At 45.1% G+C, this 21,238-nt stretch overlaps 1 protein-coding gene across 1 annotated transcript in view; it reads left to right on the top strand.

Annotated features, from left to right (window-relative positions):
* ANO10 (anoctamin 10) overlaps positions 1 to 21,238 on the top strand; it is a 52,986-nt gene that overhangs the window by 10,423 nt on the left and 21,325 nt on the right. The window contains exons 2-6 of the mRNA XM_044679790.1: positions 6,138 to 6,290; positions 11,314 to 11,511; positions 12,043 to 12,177; positions 15,105 to 15,224; positions 20,244 to 20,816. Of these exons, the coding sequence (XP_044535725.1) occupies positions 6,152 to 6,290; positions 11,314 to 11,511; positions 12,043 to 12,177; positions 15,105 to 15,224; positions 20,244 to 20,816 (1,165 nt within the window). The 5' untranslated portion in view covers positions 6,138 to 6,151. The remainder of the gene's footprint in view (positions 1 to 6,137; positions 6,291 to 11,313; positions 11,512 to 12,042; positions 12,178 to 15,104; positions 15,225 to 20,243; positions 20,817 to 21,238) is intronic.

The raw sequence follows: 21,238 nt of genomic DNA, 5'->3' as shown, positions 1-21,238 counted from the left end.
ACTTTTTGAAGGTGGTTGGATAAGCTCAAAATTATAGCATTGGAAGGGACCCCAGAAGCCATTCAAGCTATTCACTTTACAGGCCAGGAAACTGAGGCTTGTTGTCAGATCATTAGAGTCAGAGGTGAGACTTGAACCTATGTCCTCAGACTTCCAGGTCAGAGCCCAGAGTCAGTGCTCTTTCCTTTGCCTGGTCTTAGGTGGTTGGCAGTAGGTACATGACAGTGAGATCAAGCCTCTTGCCACAGAAAAGTGGCCTGAGCACATCCTTTGAACTGAATGTCTTAGGTCACTGCCCTCTGGGACAGCTCTTGTTAGCTCTCCTTTATAAGTATGCAGTGTCAATCAACAAGCATTTAGTAAGCCCTAGTATATTCCTGGGGGGCAGCTAGGTGGCACAATGGATAGAGTGTCAGACCTGAGATCAAGAAGATCTATCTTCTTGAGTTCAAATCCAGCCGTCTAGCTGGGTAACCCTAGACAAGTCACTTCACCCTGTATGCCTCCATTTCCTCTTGTGTCAAATGAGCTGGAGGAGGAAATGGGAAACCATTTTCTAATATCTTTGCCAAGAAAACCCCAAATGGGATCACAGAGTCAGATACAGTTGGAAAGATTCAACCACAACAAAAGTACACGCCTGGGTCACAGAGAAAAGATCGTGATGTGGACACTCATCTGGGAAAGTCAGTATACCAGTCTAGTTCAGACACTTACCCCCCTGTTCCAGACACTTATCTGTGGGGTTCCAAAGATCTCAGCCCTCAAAGGAGCTTCCACCCTAATTGGGGAGACAACATACAAATAACTAGATTGATTCAAGATCTGTTTAGAGCAGGTGGAGGCATCCCGAGAAGACTCAGTAGTTAGAGGGATGGGAAGGCCTCGGAGTAGGTGAGATCAGACGGAGATGGATCTCGAAGAAAGCCAAGGCAGCTGAGAGATGATGGGGAAGAGAAAGCCTTCTGGCTTTGAAAGGCAGCTGGTCCACAAGAAGAGAGGAGGGAATTCATGGAGGAGAGGTCAAGAAGGCTCTCAAGGTGGGGAGGTGCTGGATTGGGGGAGCTTTGAATGCCAAACAAAGGCATTTCTATTTATCTTGGAAGTCATGGTCAGGGACAAGGAGTAGGGTCAGAGCTAGGCTCTGTAGAGAGGATAGAGAAGAACATGGATCAGGGTATGGAGACCAAGGAGAATGCTGTGGAACTAGTGTGGTGATGAGGGCTTGACCTAGAGGAGACAAGGGGCCCTGGATGAGAGGCGCACAGGCAGAATCATGAATTGGATATGTGGGGGGAGTGGAAGCAGGGAGTCAAGGGTAAGACTGAAGTCTGTCACTCTGGGTGCCCTTGACAATGAGACGGAAGTTGCGGGGGGAGGTAAAAGAGGGAGTTCTGTGCTGAGCTTTGGGAAATCCAGCTGGAGAGAGCCAGAGGGAAGTGGATGATGTGAGACTGAAGTCCTGGGTGGAGGTTAGTGCTGAATCATCTGAATAGAAACACTTGCACCTTTGAGAGCTGATGCTGGGCAGCTAGATGGCACAATGGATAGAGGGCCTGGCCTAGAGTCAGGAAGACTTATCTTCCTGAGTTCAAATCTAGCATCAGACACTAGCTGGGTGACCCTGGGAAAATACCTTTACCCTGCCTCAGTTTCCTCATTTGTAAAAAGAATTGGAGAAGAAAATGGCAAATTACTCCATTATCTTTGCCAAGAAAACCCCAAATGGGGTCACAAAGAGCCTGACACAACTGAAAAACAACCATCGACCACCTAAGAACTGATGAGATCATGGATCAAGATAATATAGATGGAGAAGAGAAGACGGCCTAGACTAGACTTTTGAGGGGACACCTAGAATTAGTGTGGGGTGGCATAAATAAAGAGCCAACAAAAAAGTTTAGATAGAGAGGAGAATCTGGAGAGAGAAGTATCAGGAAAACATAGGGAGGGAAAACATCTGTAGGAGAAAATGTCAACGTGAACTATGTCAAAACTACACAGAAAAGACTATTAGATTTGACAACAAAGAGATCATTGGGGATTTTGGGCAGAAGCAGAATGAGGAGGTCAGTAGCCACACTTCGGAGGGTTTAGAAGAGAGGGAAAGATGTGGAAGTAGAGACGGTTTTCAAGGAATTTAGCCTTGAAAGGAAAGATGGAGAACAAGAGCTAGCAAGAATGGTAGGATCGTCAGGTTTTGGGGGGTTCGGTTTTGTTCCTTTTAAAGGTGGGGGAGATATGGACTTGTCTGTAGGCATTAGAAAAGGAACCAGTAGGTAGGGAGGCATTGAAGACAAGAGGGAGACTGAGGTAATAGTGGGACAATCTGTTGGAGAATTGGGAAGGGGATGGAGGATTCACACAGAGAGATTGGCTCTGGCTAGGAGAAAGTTTAGCTCTTCCTTTGGAATTGGAGTGAAGTGGGAGATGCCCGGAGGAGGTAGGATGAAGGGAAGGGGGGAACTCTTGGCAAATGGCCTCAGTTTTTTTGGTGAGGTTTGAGGCAGAGACTTTGGGTAAGAGGATAGCAGGGTTGAGGAGAGACAAAAAGGTTTGGGATCACCTCTGTGGGGAGCAAGAGATGGAACTAATCAGGGAGGAACTGAATATTTGCCTCATGGCAATGAAGAACAATGAATACTTATTCATACTTATTAATAATAATCCCCTAATGTTGGGGACTGAAGATGAAAGGTAAAGGGGAATGGCTGGGGATGAGATGGCTAGATAGTGTTATGGACAGATTGGGGTGATAGTGGGGAATGAAGAGGTGGACACAGCTGGACACCAACAGCTGTGATTAATAAGGAACAATAATCATGAGCCCAGGTTTCCCTGAGGCACTGCACTGGGGAGTTCCTGCTAAGTTTGCCCAGAACAACTGGATGCTCCATCATTTGGCTTCACCTACATCCCTGCGATTTTTATAGCAATAGCATGAGATACTTTGTCAAATGTTGGTTAAATCTAAGCAGATGGGGCCACTTAGTGGCTCAGTGTTTAGGGTCAGGCCTTGAGGCAGGAGGTTCTAGGTTCAATTTTGACCTCAGATACTTTATGGCTATGTGACCCTTGGCAAGTCATTTAACCCCCTTTGCCTAGCCCTTACCACTCTTCTGCCTTGGAATTGATATTTGGTATTGATTCTAAGATGGAAGGTAAGGATTAAAAAAACAAAACAAAACAAATAAGCAGACAATATTTATAACATTCCCCTGACCTACCAGTTTAAGTAATCTGGTGAAAACCAGAAATAAAATGAGTTTAGCAAGACTTGTTCTGGGGGGGCAGCTAGGTAGCTCAGTGGATTGAGAGCCAGGTTTAGAGACCAGAAGTCCTGGGTTCAAATATGACCTCGGACACTTCCTAGCAGGGTAACTCTGGGCAAGTCACTTAACCCCCGTTGCCTACCCTTACCACTCTTCTAGCTTGGAACCAATACAGGTTAAAAAACAGACAACTAAGACTTCTGGGTGAAGCCATGGTGGATTTTTTGGTGATTTCTACTTCCTTTTTTGGTGTTCATCAGCCACCTTTTTAATGACTTATAATTTTCCCAGAAATCATAGTCCAGTTCACAAATAAGCCAGTATTCAAGGGTCCTCTTCTCTTCCCTTTAAAAATATCATTTGCCTTTTTAAATCCTGTGACCCCTTTCTGTTTTCTACCAATCATTGTGTGTGCTTGTCTCAAGAGAACCATTTTATATATTTGTCTTAATCTCTGAGGGAGGAAAGAGTTAATTTTTTTAAGACTTCTTTGTACTTTCTGTACAGTGATGTATTTGTTAGAGTTAAAAAGCTCATGCACTTAGCCCCCCCCCCTCCAAAAAAACAAACAAACAAACCACTTCCCTTCTCTCTTAGAATCCCTACTGTGTATTGGTTCCAAGGCAGAAGAACAGTAAGGGCTAAGCAATGGGAGTTAGGTGACTTTCCCAGGGTCACACAGTTAGCAAGTGTTTGAGGCCAGATCTGGATCCAGGAGCTTCCATCTCTGGGTCTGGCTCTCTCATGTACTTTTTTTTTTAATATTTAAATATTTTATTTTTTTAGAAAAATTTTCCATGGTTACATGATTCATGTTTTTATCTCATGTACTTTTCTACACAGCAAGTACTAGGACTTTTGAAAGTTGTAACCCAGCCACAGTCCTTGCTGGGGTTCTCTCTCTCTCTTTGTTTTTGGTGTTTCCCTGCCTGTTAATTATCTGCCATTATCACAGTCAGCTTCTCGCTGATCATCAGGGCTGGACACTGCCTGGCTCCAAGGGGATCTGTTGTCCACTTTCAGAGTCTGTCCTACCACTTTCCTATTTAGTAACTAAATAGAGTGCTCTGGGACCACACGTAAAGAGAAAGGATGGCTAAGGCAGGGGAATTAGAGTCAGGACTCCTGCCTCATACACTTGTTTACTGTATGACTCTGGGCTAGTCAGTTCACTTCTTACTGCCTCTGTTTACCCATCTATAAATAAGGGTTAATAGTGTTGGGCCCCCCTTCCTCACAGCGTTGCTATCAGGAAAAAAGAACTATAAAACCCATCATGTAATAAATGTGAGAGGCCATCAGGCAACCCATCAAAAAACATTTATTTAATAACTGTTTCCTAAGTGCCAGGTACCACAAACTAGGCTGTAGGGATGCAAAGATTTAAACCCAATCCCTGTCCTCAAATAGACTACATTTTGGAGGTAGCTAAATGGCCTAGTGGAAAGAAGGCTGAACCTATGGTCAAGAAGGTCCAAGTTCAAATTCAGCCTCAGGCACTTACCAGCTGTGTGAATCTGTGAAAAAAGCTGTCTGCCTCAGTTACTCATCTGTACAGTGGGGATGATAACAGCACCTCCCTCTGAGGGTTATTGTGAAGATCAGATTAGATATCATATGTGTAAAATGCTTTGCAAAGCTCAAAATGTTGCTCTAATTTGCCCTTATTCTTTTAGGAAAGATAGCCTGTTTATTTATAAATTGGATGCTCAATGAAAAAGCGAAATAAACCCCCGGAACATAAGGGAAAGATGGCACCAGCAGGAGTGATCAGAAAATGTTTGGTGTAGAAAAGGTGTCAGGAAGGAGGCAAAGGCATCGGCATGAGCGTTGGGATTCCACCTTTGAGAACCAAGACACAGGTGTGGGAAGGGAAGCAGTGGGTGGTGAGACAGTAAAGATAGTCGGGTCCAGATTTAAGGGGCCTTAAAAGTCAAACCCAAGGAGTTTGGATGTTATCTTTGAGGCAGGAGGAGAGTCTCTTTGGTAGCTGTGTGGAAGGGAGAGACTCAGAGCCAAGAGACCAATGAAGAGTCTCTTGGGTTGGTCTGAGTGAAAGGAGACGAGGCCCTGGTCTAAGATGTCGGATGAGAAAGGTTGTGGAGGGGAAAGGCCCAAACCCGGTGACTGGGGGGAGGACAGTGAGGAGGATAACACCAAGATCTCAAATCTGGAGAGACTAGAAGAATGGCTGCGTCTGACAGAAATAGGCTAGTTTGGAAGACAGAAGTCTTGAGAGGAAAGATGATGTGTTCTGTTTTGGACATGTTGACTTGAAGATATCTGTGGGACAGAGGGTGGCTCAGTGGATTGGCCCAGGCCTGGGGACGGGAGGTCCTCGCTTCTAATCTCGCCTCAGACCCTTCCTAGCAGTGTCACCCTGGGCAAGTCACTTAACCCCCATTGCCTAGCCCTTGGAACCAATAAGATGAAAGGTAAGGGTTTAACAAGATGTCTCCAGGATGTCCAGTTTGAATTTGACCCTAGACTGTGAGGGATTCATGACTGTGGATACTGATGAGAGGGGAGAAAGAAGAGGGGAGAGGCCAGGAGCGAGGCCCAACCTTTAGGGATCTGGAGAGGGAGGATGATTCAGCATAAGAGCCTGAGAAAGCCATCAGACCAGAAGGACAAGCCAGAGAGGCTCTGGGTGAGGGAGGTGGTCAGCAGCCTCTGAAAAGGCCGAGGGGTCTTTTTCAGAAGAGGAGGAGAACTGAGCGCAAATTTGGCCATTGAGACATCAGTGGGACCTTTGGAGAAAGCCATCGGAGTTGAATGATAGGATTAGAGGCAAGGCTGCAAAGGGCCGCCATGATGTTCATGTGTTTCTGCAGGAACATATTTCCACCTTTTTCTGTTTTTTAGCAAACTGCCAAAAGATGAAAGTGACCTTATCTGCCCTTGATACTACGGAGACCTTTTTCAAGCCTTTAGTAATCATAGAACTTGCTCGAGATGTCAAAGAAGAGACCAGGAAGTGGCTGGAGAAAAAAATTAATGATAAGAAGAAAAATGGAGGTGAGTGAACTGAAGTTTTACTTGTTTTAGGTTGTTTCACTGAATTGCTCAAGATAATTTCAGAAATGCTTGAAATTTTTTCCAGTAACTGCTAATGGCCATTTTTATCTCTACTTATAAGATAGGTGGTACTTAAAATGGACTTGAAGCAACCCATTGTTATTTTTTTTTAAACCCTTGCCTTCTGCCTTAGAATCAATACTCTGTATTGGTTCCAAGGCAGAAGAGCTGGTAAGGGTGGGCAATGGGGATTAAGTGACTTGCCCAGGGTCACACAGCCAGGAAGTATCTGAGGCCACATTTGAACATGGGACCTCCTGCCTCCAGCCTGACTCTCTTATCCACTGAGCTACCTAGCCACCCCCACAACCCATAATTATTAATTATAATAATTATCATTATTGATCTCGTGAAGAATTCCAAGAAATGTAAATGTTGAAGGAGCAGCTCTGGGCTAAGGAGTCAAGAAGACAAAACTGGGAAAAGTTCCATATGAGGGTGAATCATAATTATTTAATTTTTTTTTTAAACCCTCACCTTCTGTCTTGGAATCAATACTGTGTATTGGCTCCTTGGTGGAAGAGTGGTAAGGGTGGGCAATGAGGGTCAAGTGACTTGCCCAGGGTCACACAGCTGGGAAGTGTCTGAGGTCATATTTGAACCCAGGACCTCCCGTCTCTAGGCCTGACTCTCAATCCACTGAGCTACCCAGCTGCCCCCTAGGGTGAATCATTATTATGTCAGTTAATTGCTTATTTTCTGGAGAATCTATTTCTCTTTAATCTACCCATTTTCTGCATGTTGTCATGTACCAGTGTGCCAATATGATGCCCGAGAGGGTGTCAAAATTTCCGTAATCTACTGTTGGCACTGTTTTTCTTCATGTTTATGAAGGGAGCTATTTTGGAGTAAATTTACTTTGTGACTCTCAGAGCAGCAAGGATTAAATGATCAGGAAGAGACGGTAGCAGTAACTGGAAAGTTGTCCTAAGGTGGCATGTGATGAATTATTCAGCCAGTGATTGCCAGAAGACTTTGGGAAGGAGAGAGAGCAGGAAGGACGACATCGGGTCTCAGTTCTGCCTCGAAGGAGGCAGAGGCTGCGCAGGGACAATTTTCCACTTCAGAGCCCTTTGGGCCTCGCTCCACATTGTTCTCCAGAATGGTCAGCCTGGCTCCCCTCACCAGCAGCGGTGCATTGGCGGCCCAATTGGCCGTCAGGCAGCACTTATTAAGCACCTGCTATGTGCCAGACACTGTGCTAAGCTCTGGGGATTCAGAGAAAGGCTAGAGGCAGCCCAGGCCCTCAGAGAGCTCCTCCTGGGCCCCCTCCTTCCTCCCTTCCAGGCTTCTTACCTCTTAGTCCCTCAGTGGCCGGCCTGCCTGCCATCTCCCACCTCCTCCTGCCCTGGGATGTTCTCCCTCCTCCCCTGCCTCTCTCGGTGGTCCTGGTTTCCCTCCAGTGTCCTCTCGGATCCTGCCGCCTACAAGAGGCCTCCTCTAGGCCCCTCCACTGCCTGCAGGGTCCCCTGGCCGTGTCTTGTATGTGCATATTGCTTTGTAAGTGGCTCTCTGGCCCAGAGGAAGCTCTTCGCAAGTGCTTGTTGACCGAGAGGCAGAGACACGGGCCTAGGCTCTGGGCAGACAGAACGAGAGGAGCAAATGCCTGCCAGCCTCATGGGGAAACTTCAGCCCAACTCCAGGGAGCCACGTTCACTTGCTGAGCCCCTCACAGATCCCAGGCCTCGTCTCGTAGAACGGAACCGTCACTCAGTGTAACCCCATAAATCAGAATGAAATCACTGTGTTTTCTACAATTGTTGAACTGGATCTCAACTAAGAGAAAAATATTCTCCAAACTGAAGCTGCACTGAACTGATAATTCACTTGGCCAAAGGCTCTGCTTAGATGGTGATAACAGTAGATTAAAAAAATAGCAGGGAGGAGCTGGGTGGCTCAGGGGATAGAGGCCAGGCCTGGAGATGGGAGGTTCTGAGTTCAAACCTGGCCTCAGACACTTCCTAGGTGTGGGCCTCTGGGCAAGTCACTCAACTCTCATTTCCCAGCCCTTACCATTCCTTTGCCTTTGAACCAATACATGGTATTGATTCTAGGATAGAAGTGAAGACTTAAGAAAAATTTTTTTAATTAAAAATGAACAATGCTAACTCTCCTTTAATTTATCTAGGTCATCTCTTGCCCACAAACTTTATTCCAAGCATTATTATAATTTCAATGTTTATATGAAAGTTTTTTGCATAAATTGAAGGAGGTATTATTATCATATATAAATGAAAAGGCTCAGAGAAATTGGTGAGTAAGATGGATGACTGTTTTTCTTATTAACCTCTTGGCATTGCTCGGTAACCTGTGGCGGTGGTCAGAGGGCTGGCTTTAGAGGGAGGAAGACGTGTGCTAAGTCCTGCCTCTGACACATGCCAGCTTCGGTGACCTGCCTAAGTCAGCAGGCTTTCGGGGCTCCAGGCTGTCCGAGATTCTAAGTTATAGATCGCTTCTCCCTCTCCCTTGATATTGGGAGCTCCCTCTACTTGTGAAATCATAGTGCATCTGGATCAAAAAACAAGCTAGGTGGAAAAAGCCTTTTGTATGAGCAAAATTTAAAAAAACCATTATTTTCTTCATGAATATTTGTATTATTTGTAGATTGTCAGGACTTTGTGTGCTTGCCTCCCCAAAGGAGCAGAGTTGAGCTGTGGGAATGTGCACCAGGCTTTCACTGATCTTGCTTCCCCAGCCTCAAAAGACGATTTGCACCAGGAACATGGATTCTGACAATCTACAAATTTTGATTTAGGAAAAATGGCGCCCACAGGCAACTCTAAAGGCCTTCTGAACACTTGCCACTCTTATTACTCACTTCATTGTGTTAGAATCTTTTCTTATATAAGTAAGACTTTTGCTGGTATTTGTATCTTTCATCCAGATTCATAAGTTTTCTTTTGCCTGAAAAAAAACCTATTCATATGAAAAACGATCATTCCCATCAGGCACAGGCAGGAGAACACCCGAGTCTGTGTCTTGTTGGAGCCCAGCTTGGGCAGTTCTGAGGCCGTGGGGCCTCCACTCAGTCTCCTTATTTGTGAAAAGGAGAGAATGATGTTTGGAAGAGGCTCCTTCCCTTCACGTGGGGCCTCACAGCATGTAACGGTCTCTGAATCCTGAGCCAGAATACTCCGGACTGACATCGAATGCTGGGAGCGTCCCTTCCCGGAGAGGACGGGGAGCAGGAGATGAACCCAGATCTCTCCCCATTCATTCCCTCTCAGCTGCCTCCCCTCGGATCACTGCATGGGTCAGGAATGTGGAAGGACTAAAGATGTAAGGAATGGGCTGCCGCCACCCCCCTTTACAGATGACAAAACCCAGGCTACGAAAGGCGAATTCTGGGCTTGTTTTGTGGCGTCTGAGCCTGGCGCTTTACTCATTTATTGTCATATTGGTTAAATGCTTGCCCATGTATCTGAGATGGGATTTGGTGCAGGAGTTCTTGACTGTAATTCCTGTGTTGGATCTCTCATATACAATGAGTGGCGATACACGAGGACAGAATTCTCAGGGGCTACCAGGTGGCTCAATAGATAGAGCAACAGGCCTGGAGTCATTAAGATGCCTCTTTTTGAGTTCAAATCTGACCTAAGACACTTATTAGCTGTGTGATCCTAGCCAAGTCATTGTTGCCTCAGTTTCCTCATCTGTCAGTGAGCTGGAGAAAGAAATGGCCAGCCCCTCTAGTATCTTTGCCAAGAAAACTCCAAATGGGATTACAAAGAGTTGGACACAACCGAAATGACTGAACAACAACAGTAGAGATGCTAGGGCCTGGCTTTAAAAAAAACTTTTATTTTATTATGTATATATAAAATTATATCTTGCATATTTTTATTTATCTGTTCTTTTTCTGGAGGTGGACATACACAAATTATTCTTCAAACAGTATTTGCATGGTTGTATATAACATTCTCTTGGTTCTGCTTATCTAACTCTTCATAATTCTATGTACATCTTTCAATGTTTTTAAAAAATTAACCTGTTCATCATTTCTTATGGCACAGTGGTACTTCATCACAATCATACACCCACAGCTTGTTTAGCCATTCCCCAATTGATGGACATCTTCTTGATTTCCAGTTCTTTGCCACCACAAAAAAGAGATACTATAAATATTTTAGAACATATAGGTTCTGTTATTTTTTCCTGATCAACTTAGAAAATAAATTTAACTGGTATCAATGGGTCAAAAGGTATACACAGTTTTATAATTCTCTGGGCACAATTTCAAGTTGCTTTCCAAAATAGTTAGATCAGTTCACAGTTTCACCAACAGTGTATTAGTGTCTCTTTTTTTCCACATGCCATTTTGCCCTTTTATCATTTTAGTTGATCTGATAGATGTGAGATGATATCTCAGAGCTGTTTTGATTTGTATTTCACTAATCATTAATGATTTAGAGCATTTTTACATATTGTTATATATCTAGCTTTGCTTTCTTCATCTAAAAACTGTTTATATCTTTTGACCACTCATCAGTTGGGGAATGGCTCATATTCTTATAAATTTGACAAAGTTCCCTATATATTTTAGATATGAAACTTCTATCCAAGAAACTGTCTATAAAAATGTTTTCCCCAGCTTACTGCTTTTCTCCTAATCTTGGCTATATTAGTCTTATTTGTACAAAACCTTTTTAATTTAACATATTCAAAATTATCCATTTTACATCTTGCAATGCTTTCTATCTCTTGTTTATTCATAAGTTCTTCTCTCCTGTCCATAAATCTGATAGGTAATATGTTTCCTGTTCTTCTAATTTGCTTGTATCTCCATTTAACTATTATTCATTTTCTTTTTATCTGATTTCTTTTATCTAGAGACTTACTAATTTGAAAGCCTGATATAGATGGAAAAAATGCTAAATGCCTCTTGTATTTTTTAAAAAATTAACTTTTTAGGTATTTTTCTTTGTAATCATTTGACTTGTCCTCTTCCCTTTTTCCTTTAAAGGTGCCCAGTTGTTAATTAGACCTTTGGTAGAGAACAGTGAAGAACAAACCTCAGAAAGTAAGAATTTGTATCTCATTGGTGCCTCCACCATCAGGTTGTTGCTTGGAGCAGAATCAGTGGGATTAGTGAAAGAATGTAATGACCACACCATGAGAGTGTTCACTTATGAAACCAGACAGAACTTCAGAGGCTTCAGTGGTATGTTCCCAGTCCACCCCAGTCTTGCTTTCTCTTTTGGGGATGTTATATGTGAAAATAAGATTTTAGGGGAAGATGCTGTTGTAGCCTGGTAAGCACAACAGATATAGGTGTATAATGTATGGAGAGCTGAGCAGCAGTGTGGTAGTGCTGAATTTTTAAGTTACTGTCACAGGGCTGTAAGTCTCACCTTGGATGGGACCTTAGGGCCTGGAGAGGAGAAGGAATTTGCTGTGGGTTACACAAGGAGTAATGATCTCACATAGGATTTGAACCCAGATCCATGGATTCCTGAGGCAGGGTACTGGTCATTGGCCCATACCCCTTGTTAATGACTTCATTTTTCCTGCCCTCCTCTGATACCTGGATAGCAAGCTCCCTGGTTGTTTTTGCAGTTTGAATCCTAACTGTGTTTCTTGTTTGGGTCATCATTTCTGGGGCCTGAGGTAACAAGGACAGTATCATTGAATTTCTCTTTTGAACTTTGCAATTTTTAAATAAAAATTAAAACCCTTTTTTTTTCTGTTACAGATGATAATGATGATTTCCTTACAATGGCTGAGTGTCAATTTATTATCAAACATGAACTTGAAAATCTTAGAGCCAGAGATGAAAAAATGATCCCTGGCTACCCCCAGGCAAAGCTCTATCCAGGAAAATCAATCTGTAAGTTATTCAATGCTTTACATTTATTTATGGGTCATATTATTCTGTATTTTAGAGAACAGAAAACCCAAAGAGAAGTTTCCTATTGGTGCCCATCCTTGCTCTCCCCTCACACAGTCACTGCCCTGGCACAGGTCCTCAATCCCTTCTCCCTCTGCTTGGCCTACCCGCCTCAGCCTCACCCCACTCCAGTTTGCCCTCTACTCATTTATTAGTTTTCCTAAAGGGTAGGACTGACCAGTTGCCACAGACTCAGTAAATCCCAATGCCTCCCTCTTGCATTGAATCCTCAAGGATGCAGAAAATGACCCATCCATGCTTTAGTTGTGAGATTCACTGTCCCATCCAAAACAAAAAGAAGAAAGGAGATGGAAGCTTTTCCTGGCCACTTCCCCTTATCACAGAAGCTGAGCCACCCATGAGCTAAGGGAATAGATGTGGGTGCTGGGGCAGGGAGAGGAATTTTCCCATTGTCACCTGTGTTGGCTGCTGTGGTATGTAACAAGGAAGAAACAGCAGTAGTTTTAGGCAAAGAAAGAGGCCTCCTTTGTTAGCAGTGCTTTAAAACAGCAGACAACCAAATGATAATTAATATTTAGGGCATTTTATTCGTTCATTCATTTATCTATTTATTTGTTTTTGTTTTTTTATTAAAACGTTTTACTTAATTAATTAATTAAGAATATTTTCCCATGGTTACATGATTCATATTCTTTCCCTCCCCTCCCACCCTCTCCCCCCATAGCTGACACGCAATACCACTGGGTTTTACATGTGTCATTGATCAAGACCTATTTCCATATTATTGATAATTGCACTGGGGTGATCATTTAGAGTCTACATCCCCAATCATATCCCCATCGAGCAATGTGTTCAAGCAGTTGTTTTTCTTCTGTGTTTCTGCTCCCACAGTTCTTTCTCTGGATGTGGCTAGTTTTCTTTCTCATAAGTCCCTCAGAATTGTCCTGAATCATTGCATTGCTGCTAGTAGTGAAGTCAGTTACATTCAATCATGCTACAATGTCACAATGTTCTCCTGTTTCTGTTCCTTTCACTCTGCATCACTTCCTGGAGGTCTTTCCAGTTTACATGGAATTCCTCCAGTTCATCATTCCTTTGAGCACAATAGTATTCCATCACCAATAGATACCATCATTTGTTCAGCCATTCCCCAATCGATGGACACCTCCTCATTTTCCAATTTTTTGCCACCACAAAGAGCGCAGCTATGAATATTTTTTTGTACAAGTCTTTCCTTATGATCTCTTTGGGGAATAAACCCAGCAGTTGTATGGCTGGATCAAACAGGTGGTCTTTTAAAGCATTTGGGCATAGTTCCAAATTGTCATCCAGAATGGTTGGAACAAATCACAATTCCACTAGCAATGCATTAATATCCCAATTTTGCCACATATTTAGGGCATTTTATAGTTATACCTTTTAAAAGAAGTTCCCAAGATTTCAAGCCATGCTATGTGTCAACCCTGTTTGATAGTTAGCACACTCATCATTATTTCCATTTTACAGATGAAGAAACCAGCTTAGAGAGATTAAATGATCCACTTGGGTCACACAGCGAGGAAGTGGTAGAGCTGGAACTTAGGGAGCCTCTTGGCCTACCAGATATCATGGGTCTGGAATTAAAAAAAAGACATGAGTTCAAAACCTGTTCATTCACTGGGTGACCCTGGGCAATTCATTTAACTACTTTGTTCCTCAATTTCCTCATCTGTAAAATGAGCTTTGGTGGCTTCTAACCTCTAGGTTTATCTCTATGGCTTTAATATCCCATGAACCCAGCCAGGCCTATGCTACCATAAACCTAACCCTTAGACTAAAAATAGCCACTAAAACAAGTCCAAGAAGATGACAGTGATAGTTCTAGAATCCTAGGTCAGTGCTAAGCAGAGAACCAGGAGAGTGGCACTGGGACAGACCACAACATCGTATCTTCTCCGGGTTGGCTTTAATAGATCTGTGAGCTGGCCCAGGTACCCCCTGACCCCAGACCTGTTTGTCCTATGATTCTTTCCTACCTTCTTCTGTATGTCTTCTAGAGAAGAGGAAGGCCATTCCAGGTCTAACCTATTCTATTCTCTTCTTCCTAGTCAGTCCTGGGGCCCAACTTTAATGCCTGTTTAAGATATATAGGTACTCTGTGTGACCCTGGGCAAGTCACTTGACCCCCATTGCCTACCCTTACCACTCTTCTGCCTTGGAGCCAATACATAGTATTGACTCCAAGATGGAAGGTGAGGGTTAAAAAAAAAAAAAGATATAGGTACTGATGGACACTGTCTGTCCAGCTTGTGTCATAGCCAGGGCAAGAGATGTTCACTTTCCATTCCTTTTTTTTTTTTTTTTCCATTTTCTTATCAGAGAAAATGTACTATATTTCAGGTCCTCATGGAAGCCAGAGTCAAGGTCCTGGGTAAAAAGAAGGAGCAAGGGCAGGAGCTCTACAAATGAGCCCCAGATTGCTCCTGCCTCTAGAAGTGGGTGAAGAAGAGAGAGAGGCTGGGAACCATGCCTGAGTCATCAGGGCCTGCCCTGTGACTAGGAGAGGAGATCCGTGGGGGCTCCCCTGCCTTCCTCACAAGAGACCTCCTTCCCAGTTGGCCCTGGAGACAGGCATTCAGGACCAGTCCAGAAGGGAGGCAGGTTTTAATTTTGGGGTGTTAAAACACTGCGGATGACTGACTGTAGGGACCTGGGGGAGCCCTAGGTGCTCTACCATGTGGAGTCTGCTGTTGGTTAGTGCCATTGCCCAATTAGAGTGTAAGCCTTGGGATCAGGCAGCGTTCTGCTGAATGGGCCTGCACAGTGCCCGGGCTGGGGCCCAGCATGGGGACGCTAATCCAAAGGCCTTTGGAGAGGCCTAGCAGCAGTTCTGCCAACGTTCATCGCGTTTCTCCTTTCTCTCTCAGTGCGGAGATTACTGACTTCTGGCCTCGTGACTCAGGTCTTCCCTCTTCACGATAGAGAGTCTCTAAAGAAGCTCGAGAACACTTGGTACAATCGATTCAAGATGAAGTATCAGCCTCTGGGTATGTCCAAGGGTCCATTCTCTCTACAGACGAGATGGTTAACCACTTCTACAAGGGCTGCTTAATGGGCCCTTGTCCTTGGGGACCAGGCCAGGCTCTCGGGTGGGGAGAGTCTGAGGACGTTGGCTAGAGCCAAGAGAGCACACAGCAGGGACCAATCCCAGGTAGGCCAGGAGCCAGGGGGCCACTTGGGCCTGTGCTGGTAGCCCCTTCTGACCCCTCTTGGGCACAGGATGCAAGAGTACTCCCTTCCTGCACAATTGGCCAGGGTGGCGACCACGGGCAGTGGAGAGAGAATAGGAATACCCCCTTATTTTACTTCCATGTTGTCTGGCAAGGAGAATAGTATTGGGGTTGGCTAGGCCAGAACAAAAAAGGCTAACAGGGAGCTGAAACCCAGGATAAATAGGGAATCATAAGAGAACACCTGATAAGGAAAGCTTGGAAGGGAAGACGCCAGCATCGGGGGGGACCAGGAAGAACCTGCTCTGGGAAGAGAAACTTAGAATGAATCTTGAAGGAAGTTAGGGATTTGAAGAGGTGGAGATGATGGAGGGAGAACAGTGTCCTCCAGACACGGAGGACAGTCAGTACAAACAAAGGCCAGGAGGTGGGAAGTAGGCTAGAATGGCTCAGAGTATGTGTGTGGAAGAGATTGCAGAGTCTTTCTTCCTTTCTCTTCTGGGCCAGGTTGTGAAACAGGAGTTTCTGTTTCACCCTGGAGATAAGAGGGAGCCATTGAGCTTGGGGTATGGTATGGTCAGACCTGCAATTCAGTAAAATCCATTTGGCAGCTGTCTAGGGAGGATTTGAGGTGGGAGACCAATTGAGAGACTATTATAATAGGCAAGAGGAGATCTGATGGCCTCCGTTTTCTGTTGTTTTTAGTAAGATTTTAATTTCTTTTCGGTCAGCAAAAAAATCTGCCTTTTCACTCATCCACCCTCATCCCTGTCCCTCCCGCATTTGAGAATGAAAGTAAAACAAGAGCCCATTTCCAGGTAGGTAGAGTTAAACACGATTTCTGAGTTGACCATCTCCAAAGAAACATGTCTCATTTCTCCTGCGGAGCTCACCGCGCTATCAAGAGGAGATAGCGTGTTTCATCGTCAGTCCTCTGGAATCAGGGTTGATCATCATGCTGGTCAGAGGCCCTGGGTCTGCCAGGCCCACATTGCTGTTCCCGAATACGTTGTTCTCTGATTCTGTCCACTTCTTGTAGCATCAGCTCATACAAGTCTTCCCAGGTTTCTCTGAAACCTTCCTTATCATCATTTCTCATGAATTCCATCATATTCATAGACCATCACTTGTTCAGCCACATCTCAATGAGGACATCCCCTCAGATTCCCATTTTTTGCAACCTAATAAAAGAGTTATGCATATTTTGCATACCCTTAATTATAGTTTGTTTTGCTTAGGATGATTCCATGCTTTAATCTTCCTTCCCTTTAATGTTCCCTTTCCCTCCTAATTTCCCTGTTGATTTAAATGTATTTCTGTAGCTAACTCTGGGTGTGTGTTTTCTTTCTTCCTTTGACAAGTTCAGATGAGAATAAGGTTCAAGTGTCACCAGCTTCCCTACCCCTTTGTTTGAGTAAAGATTTATGTTACACACCCTGATTGTGTGAGATAATTTAAGGTAACTTTTGTTTGCCTTTGTCCCTCCTGCTGTCCCCCCTGCTCAATGATTCTTCATCCCCTCTCTTTCTGTTCTTCTTTTATGATTATCAAGACATCAAAGAACCACTCCTAGACTTTATCTAATTAGAATCTATTCCTCCATGACTTTTGATGATAACAGGGTTCAGAGGGGACATCTCTTTATATTTGAATATAAGTAGTTTACCCCCTTTTAGCTCCTTATGATTGTTCACCCTGTTTACCTTTTACTATTTCTCTTTATACCTGTGTTTGAACTTCACTCTGGTGTTTTCATCAGGAATACTGAGAAGTCCTTTATTTCATTAATAATTCATTTTTCCTGCCATATGATTATATTCAGCATTACTGGCTAATCTGTTTTTAGCTGTAATATTCTTTGCCTTTTGGAATATTCCAAGCTCTCTGCTCCTTTATAGTAGTAGCTGCTAAATTGTGTGTGATTCTTACTGTGGCTTCTTGGTTCTTGAATATTTTTTTTTCTGGCTGCTTGTAGGAGTTTTATTTGACATAGAAATTCTGAATTTTGGCTGTAATGTTTTTACGAGTTTTCATTTAGAGGTTTCTTTCAGGAGGTAGCTAGTTGATTTTTCTATCCATTTTCCTCTCTGCTTCTAAAAGATTTAGATAACTTTCTTTTAAAATGTCATGAAATATTATGCCTAGACTCTTTTTTGATCATAGCATTTAGCTAGTCCAATGATTCTTGAATTTATTCTTCTCAATCTGTTTTCCAGGTCAGTTGATTTTGCTTTGAGATTCCTTAATTTTTTCCCCCAATTTTCTTAAGTTTTTTTAAACATCATTTTAATATTTCTTGTTGTCTCATAGTCATTGGCTTCTATTTGGTCCATTTTGATTTTCAGAGAGTTTGTTGTTTGGGCAGGTTCTTTATCTCTTTTGTCAAGCTATCAGAGGCTCTGTGCACTACTGGAGGGAAACTCTGGATGGTCTTGCTGCTGCTTTCTTGGGGTATTGAGTTGTATGCTATTCTAGGCTCTCAGGGACAGCTCAGGCTAGGGACCTCTAAGCTTTCAGTGCACCAAAGTGGCCTGATTCAGAACAAAGTCTGATTGCCGCTCATCTCCACCCTCCTCAGTCAGATCTCTTCAAGTTCCTGACTTGAGTTTGGGTGAGATCAATAGCAGATACTGCTGGATTCAGCCACTATTAACCAGATGGAAGCCCCAGTTGGTTCTGATGGCAGAACTATAGGCTTCTCTTTGGTTGGATCCCTGCCCCAGTTAATCCTTTGTAGACTTCAGACTGAGCAGGAGACAGGAACTGAGACCATACTCTGCCCCTGGGATCTGAGCCACCCAGCTGCTGCTGGCTTCAGAACTTCCTTCTCACTGGATACAGATAGCCCAGGCCCTTGACTGCTCCTTACCGCAGGGCACCTTTCCTAGGTTCAGGGCCCTGCCTTAGTCTGCCCTGAGTCTTTGACCCAGAAGCATGCCATGGGCCAGATGGCACCCATTCTCCCACCGTGCAGAGGTCATGGTGTCCAGGATGCCTTTGGGACACAGCCTCTTCCTTGGGCAAGAGTGGCCAGACCTCACCCCCAGGGACTACAGACCTTTTTGTCTAGCTCACTGCCCTCTTTTCCTTGCATTTACTATTGGATTCAGTCTCATGTTTTCTCCATCTTTTTGGAGGAGTTCAGGGATGTGACTCTGTGGGTTTGTCTCTGCTGCCACCCTCTTGGCTCTGTCTTCAAGGCTTTCATTTCTAATGTCACTTCCAGAGTTCCTTTGATTGAATGTGTTTGTACCACTCCTTGCTGGGCATGCTTCATCTCTGGCCAGAACCTCTCTTTTCTGTAGTGTAAGCTGTGGTCTAGAAATGTAAATTTCCTTCTTTCCTTACCTTCCAGGTCCACCTTTTTTTTCTAAAGTTCTCCCCTTTGAGCAGGGACAGTGATCCCTGTGTCCCTAAGAGATTCCACTTCTTGCCTAAGAAACAGTTTTGGCACACTCTGTGATTCCTTCTGACAGTCTCCTATGTGTCCAGTGAGGCACCCCTCAGGAGTAGGAGTCCCCCATCTTCCTAGTCCTGGTCTGACCCATGCCCTGAACAGCCAGCAGGCCACTGCTCAGCAAAGGGCTGCTAAAGGAGCTGAATCAATTAGTTACGAACTATGGCTGCTCAGCTCTTCTTCCAGCCCTTTGTGGATGGACCTTCGCTGGACAGCCACACCATGGAGGCATGAAGGACTTGCCTCTTGACTTCCCCTTCCACCTCCTTTCAGCTTTGTCTGACAGTTGCCCATTCATTCATTGCCTTGATTGCTGGCAGCAGAAGCAGACCCCAAGAGAGAAATGAGATCTAAACAAGCTTCCTGTGTTAGAAGTTAGCGAAATTTCTCCTTTAATTACTGTGCCAGGTTACAGGAGTTATGGTTTAGGCTGGAACATATTCTGTCAAGGCCTAAATGAAGACTCCCACATCCTCAGGGCTCTGGACTGATGAAAATTGGGGAAAGCTGGGGAAAAAGAGGCAGTGGGTACTAGAGGGTCTGGGGTTTGGGGAGACACAAAAACCTACATTTCTTCACTCCAGTGAGAAAGAGGAGAGGTGTAGGAGTGGGAACCAAACCGAGCCACACAGGTGGCTCTGCAGAGGCTTGTCTTGAAAATTGTAGGAACTGGCACTGAATGAGCCTCTCATCAGCCCAGAAGCCTCACACTGAAAGGGACTCTAGAGGTAAAGTAGGCCTCCTTTTTCCAGGTGGGGAGTCTTAGGCAGTCCCTCCATTGACACTAGGATGAGCCAAGGAGCTAGGATGGGAACCAGGTCTCTGGGCTCCCAGTCCTCTGCTCTTTGCACCTTGGTCAGCCCCAGTGCCTGGCATTGTATTGGGTGGGCTCTTCATACGGTAAGTGTTTGGTCCCTGACTCCAGAGAGTGGAGGGTGCCCAGGAGGGCTTTGGACTAAATGGTTTTGGGGGGCTCCCCCTCCCAGATTTCAGTCTGATGTTCTCAGGAGCAGGGGGCTGAGGACATGGTGGCCCTGGGGAGAAGCCTGGCCTCTCCAGCCGCAGGGTTAGTATTGTGCCTCATTGGTGTACCCGGGGAGCTCAGCAAGCAGCCTGGCCCCTACCTTCTGTGAGAGTGCCCGGGGGAAGAGGGGGTATGACTGGCAGGGCTCCCTGGTCAGGGCATCTCAGGGGTGACTTGAACCCCGATCTCTCCTCTCCTCTGACATACTCATCAGGATTGATGCCCTCCAGTGTGTGCGTGTGCGTGTGCGTGCGTGTGTGTGTGTGTGTGTGTGTGTGTGTGTGTGTGTTCATCCCCTCCTCAGAACCCTGGGCTCACAGCTGCTGTTTTCTTCCTCCTGCTTCCCTCTCCATAGACGGCATCCGCGCTTACTTTGGAGAAACCATCGCCCTTTACTTTGGCTTCCTGGAGTACTTCACGTTGGCCCTGATCCCCATGGCGCTCATCGGGCTGCCGTACTACATCTTTGACTGGGAGGACTACGACAAGTACGTGATCTTCGCCTCCTTCAACCTCATCTGGTCCACCGTGATCCTGGAGGTGTGGAAGCGCGGCTGCGCCCTCATGACCTACCGCTGGGGGACGCTGCTGATGAAAAGACAGTTCGAAGAGCCGCGGCCGGGCTTCCACGGGGTGCTGGGCATCAACCCCATCACCGGCAGGGAAGAGCCGCTGTACTCCAGCTTCAAGAGACAGCTGCGCATCTATCTGGTGTCTCTGCCCTTCGTGTGTCTCTGCCTCTACTTTTCCCTGTACGTGATGATGATTTACTTTGATTTGGAGACGTGGGCTCAGGACGTGCACCGCGACAGCAACTATCCCGAACTGACCAGCTTCCTCCTCTTCCTGCCCAGCATCATCTACGCCATTGTGATCGAAATCATGAACCGTCTCTACCGCTTTGCTGCAGAATTTTTAACCTCCTGGGGTGAGTCTGCCCTGTTTCTCGCCAGAGGAGCAGGGCTCTCTGTGTGTATTTGAGTCGAATCCCCAGGGGAATGCCAGCTCTTTCGTTTTTATATCCCCAGCAAATGCCTGATCGATGCTTGTTGAGTCTGTTGAGGCAGGCTAGGTTTCCATGGCCATGGCCAAGAAAGACTCAGGGGCAGTGAAGTGGTTCAGAGGATTCAGAACCAGGTCTAGAGACAGATGGTTCTGGGTTCCAATCTGGCCTCAAGACCCCTCCTAGGTGTGTGACCCTGGGCAAGACACTTAACCCCCATTGCTTAGCTCTTACTGCTCTTCTGCCTTGGAAGGAAGGAAGGAAGGAAGGAAGGAAGGAAGGAAGGAAGGAAGGAAGGAAGGAAGGAAGGAAGGAAGGAAGGAAGGAAGGAAGGAAGGAAAGAAGGG

The sequence above is a fragment of the Gracilinanus agilis genome, chromosome 5, assembly GCF_016433145.1.
Source record: "Gracilinanus agilis isolate LMUSP501 chromosome 5, AgileGrace, whole genome shotgun sequence".
Lineage (NCBI taxonomy): Eukaryota > Metazoa > Chordata > Mammalia > Didelphimorphia > Didelphidae > Gracilinanus > Gracilinanus agilis.
This window is presented reverse-complemented; position numbering and strand designations above follow the sequence as displayed.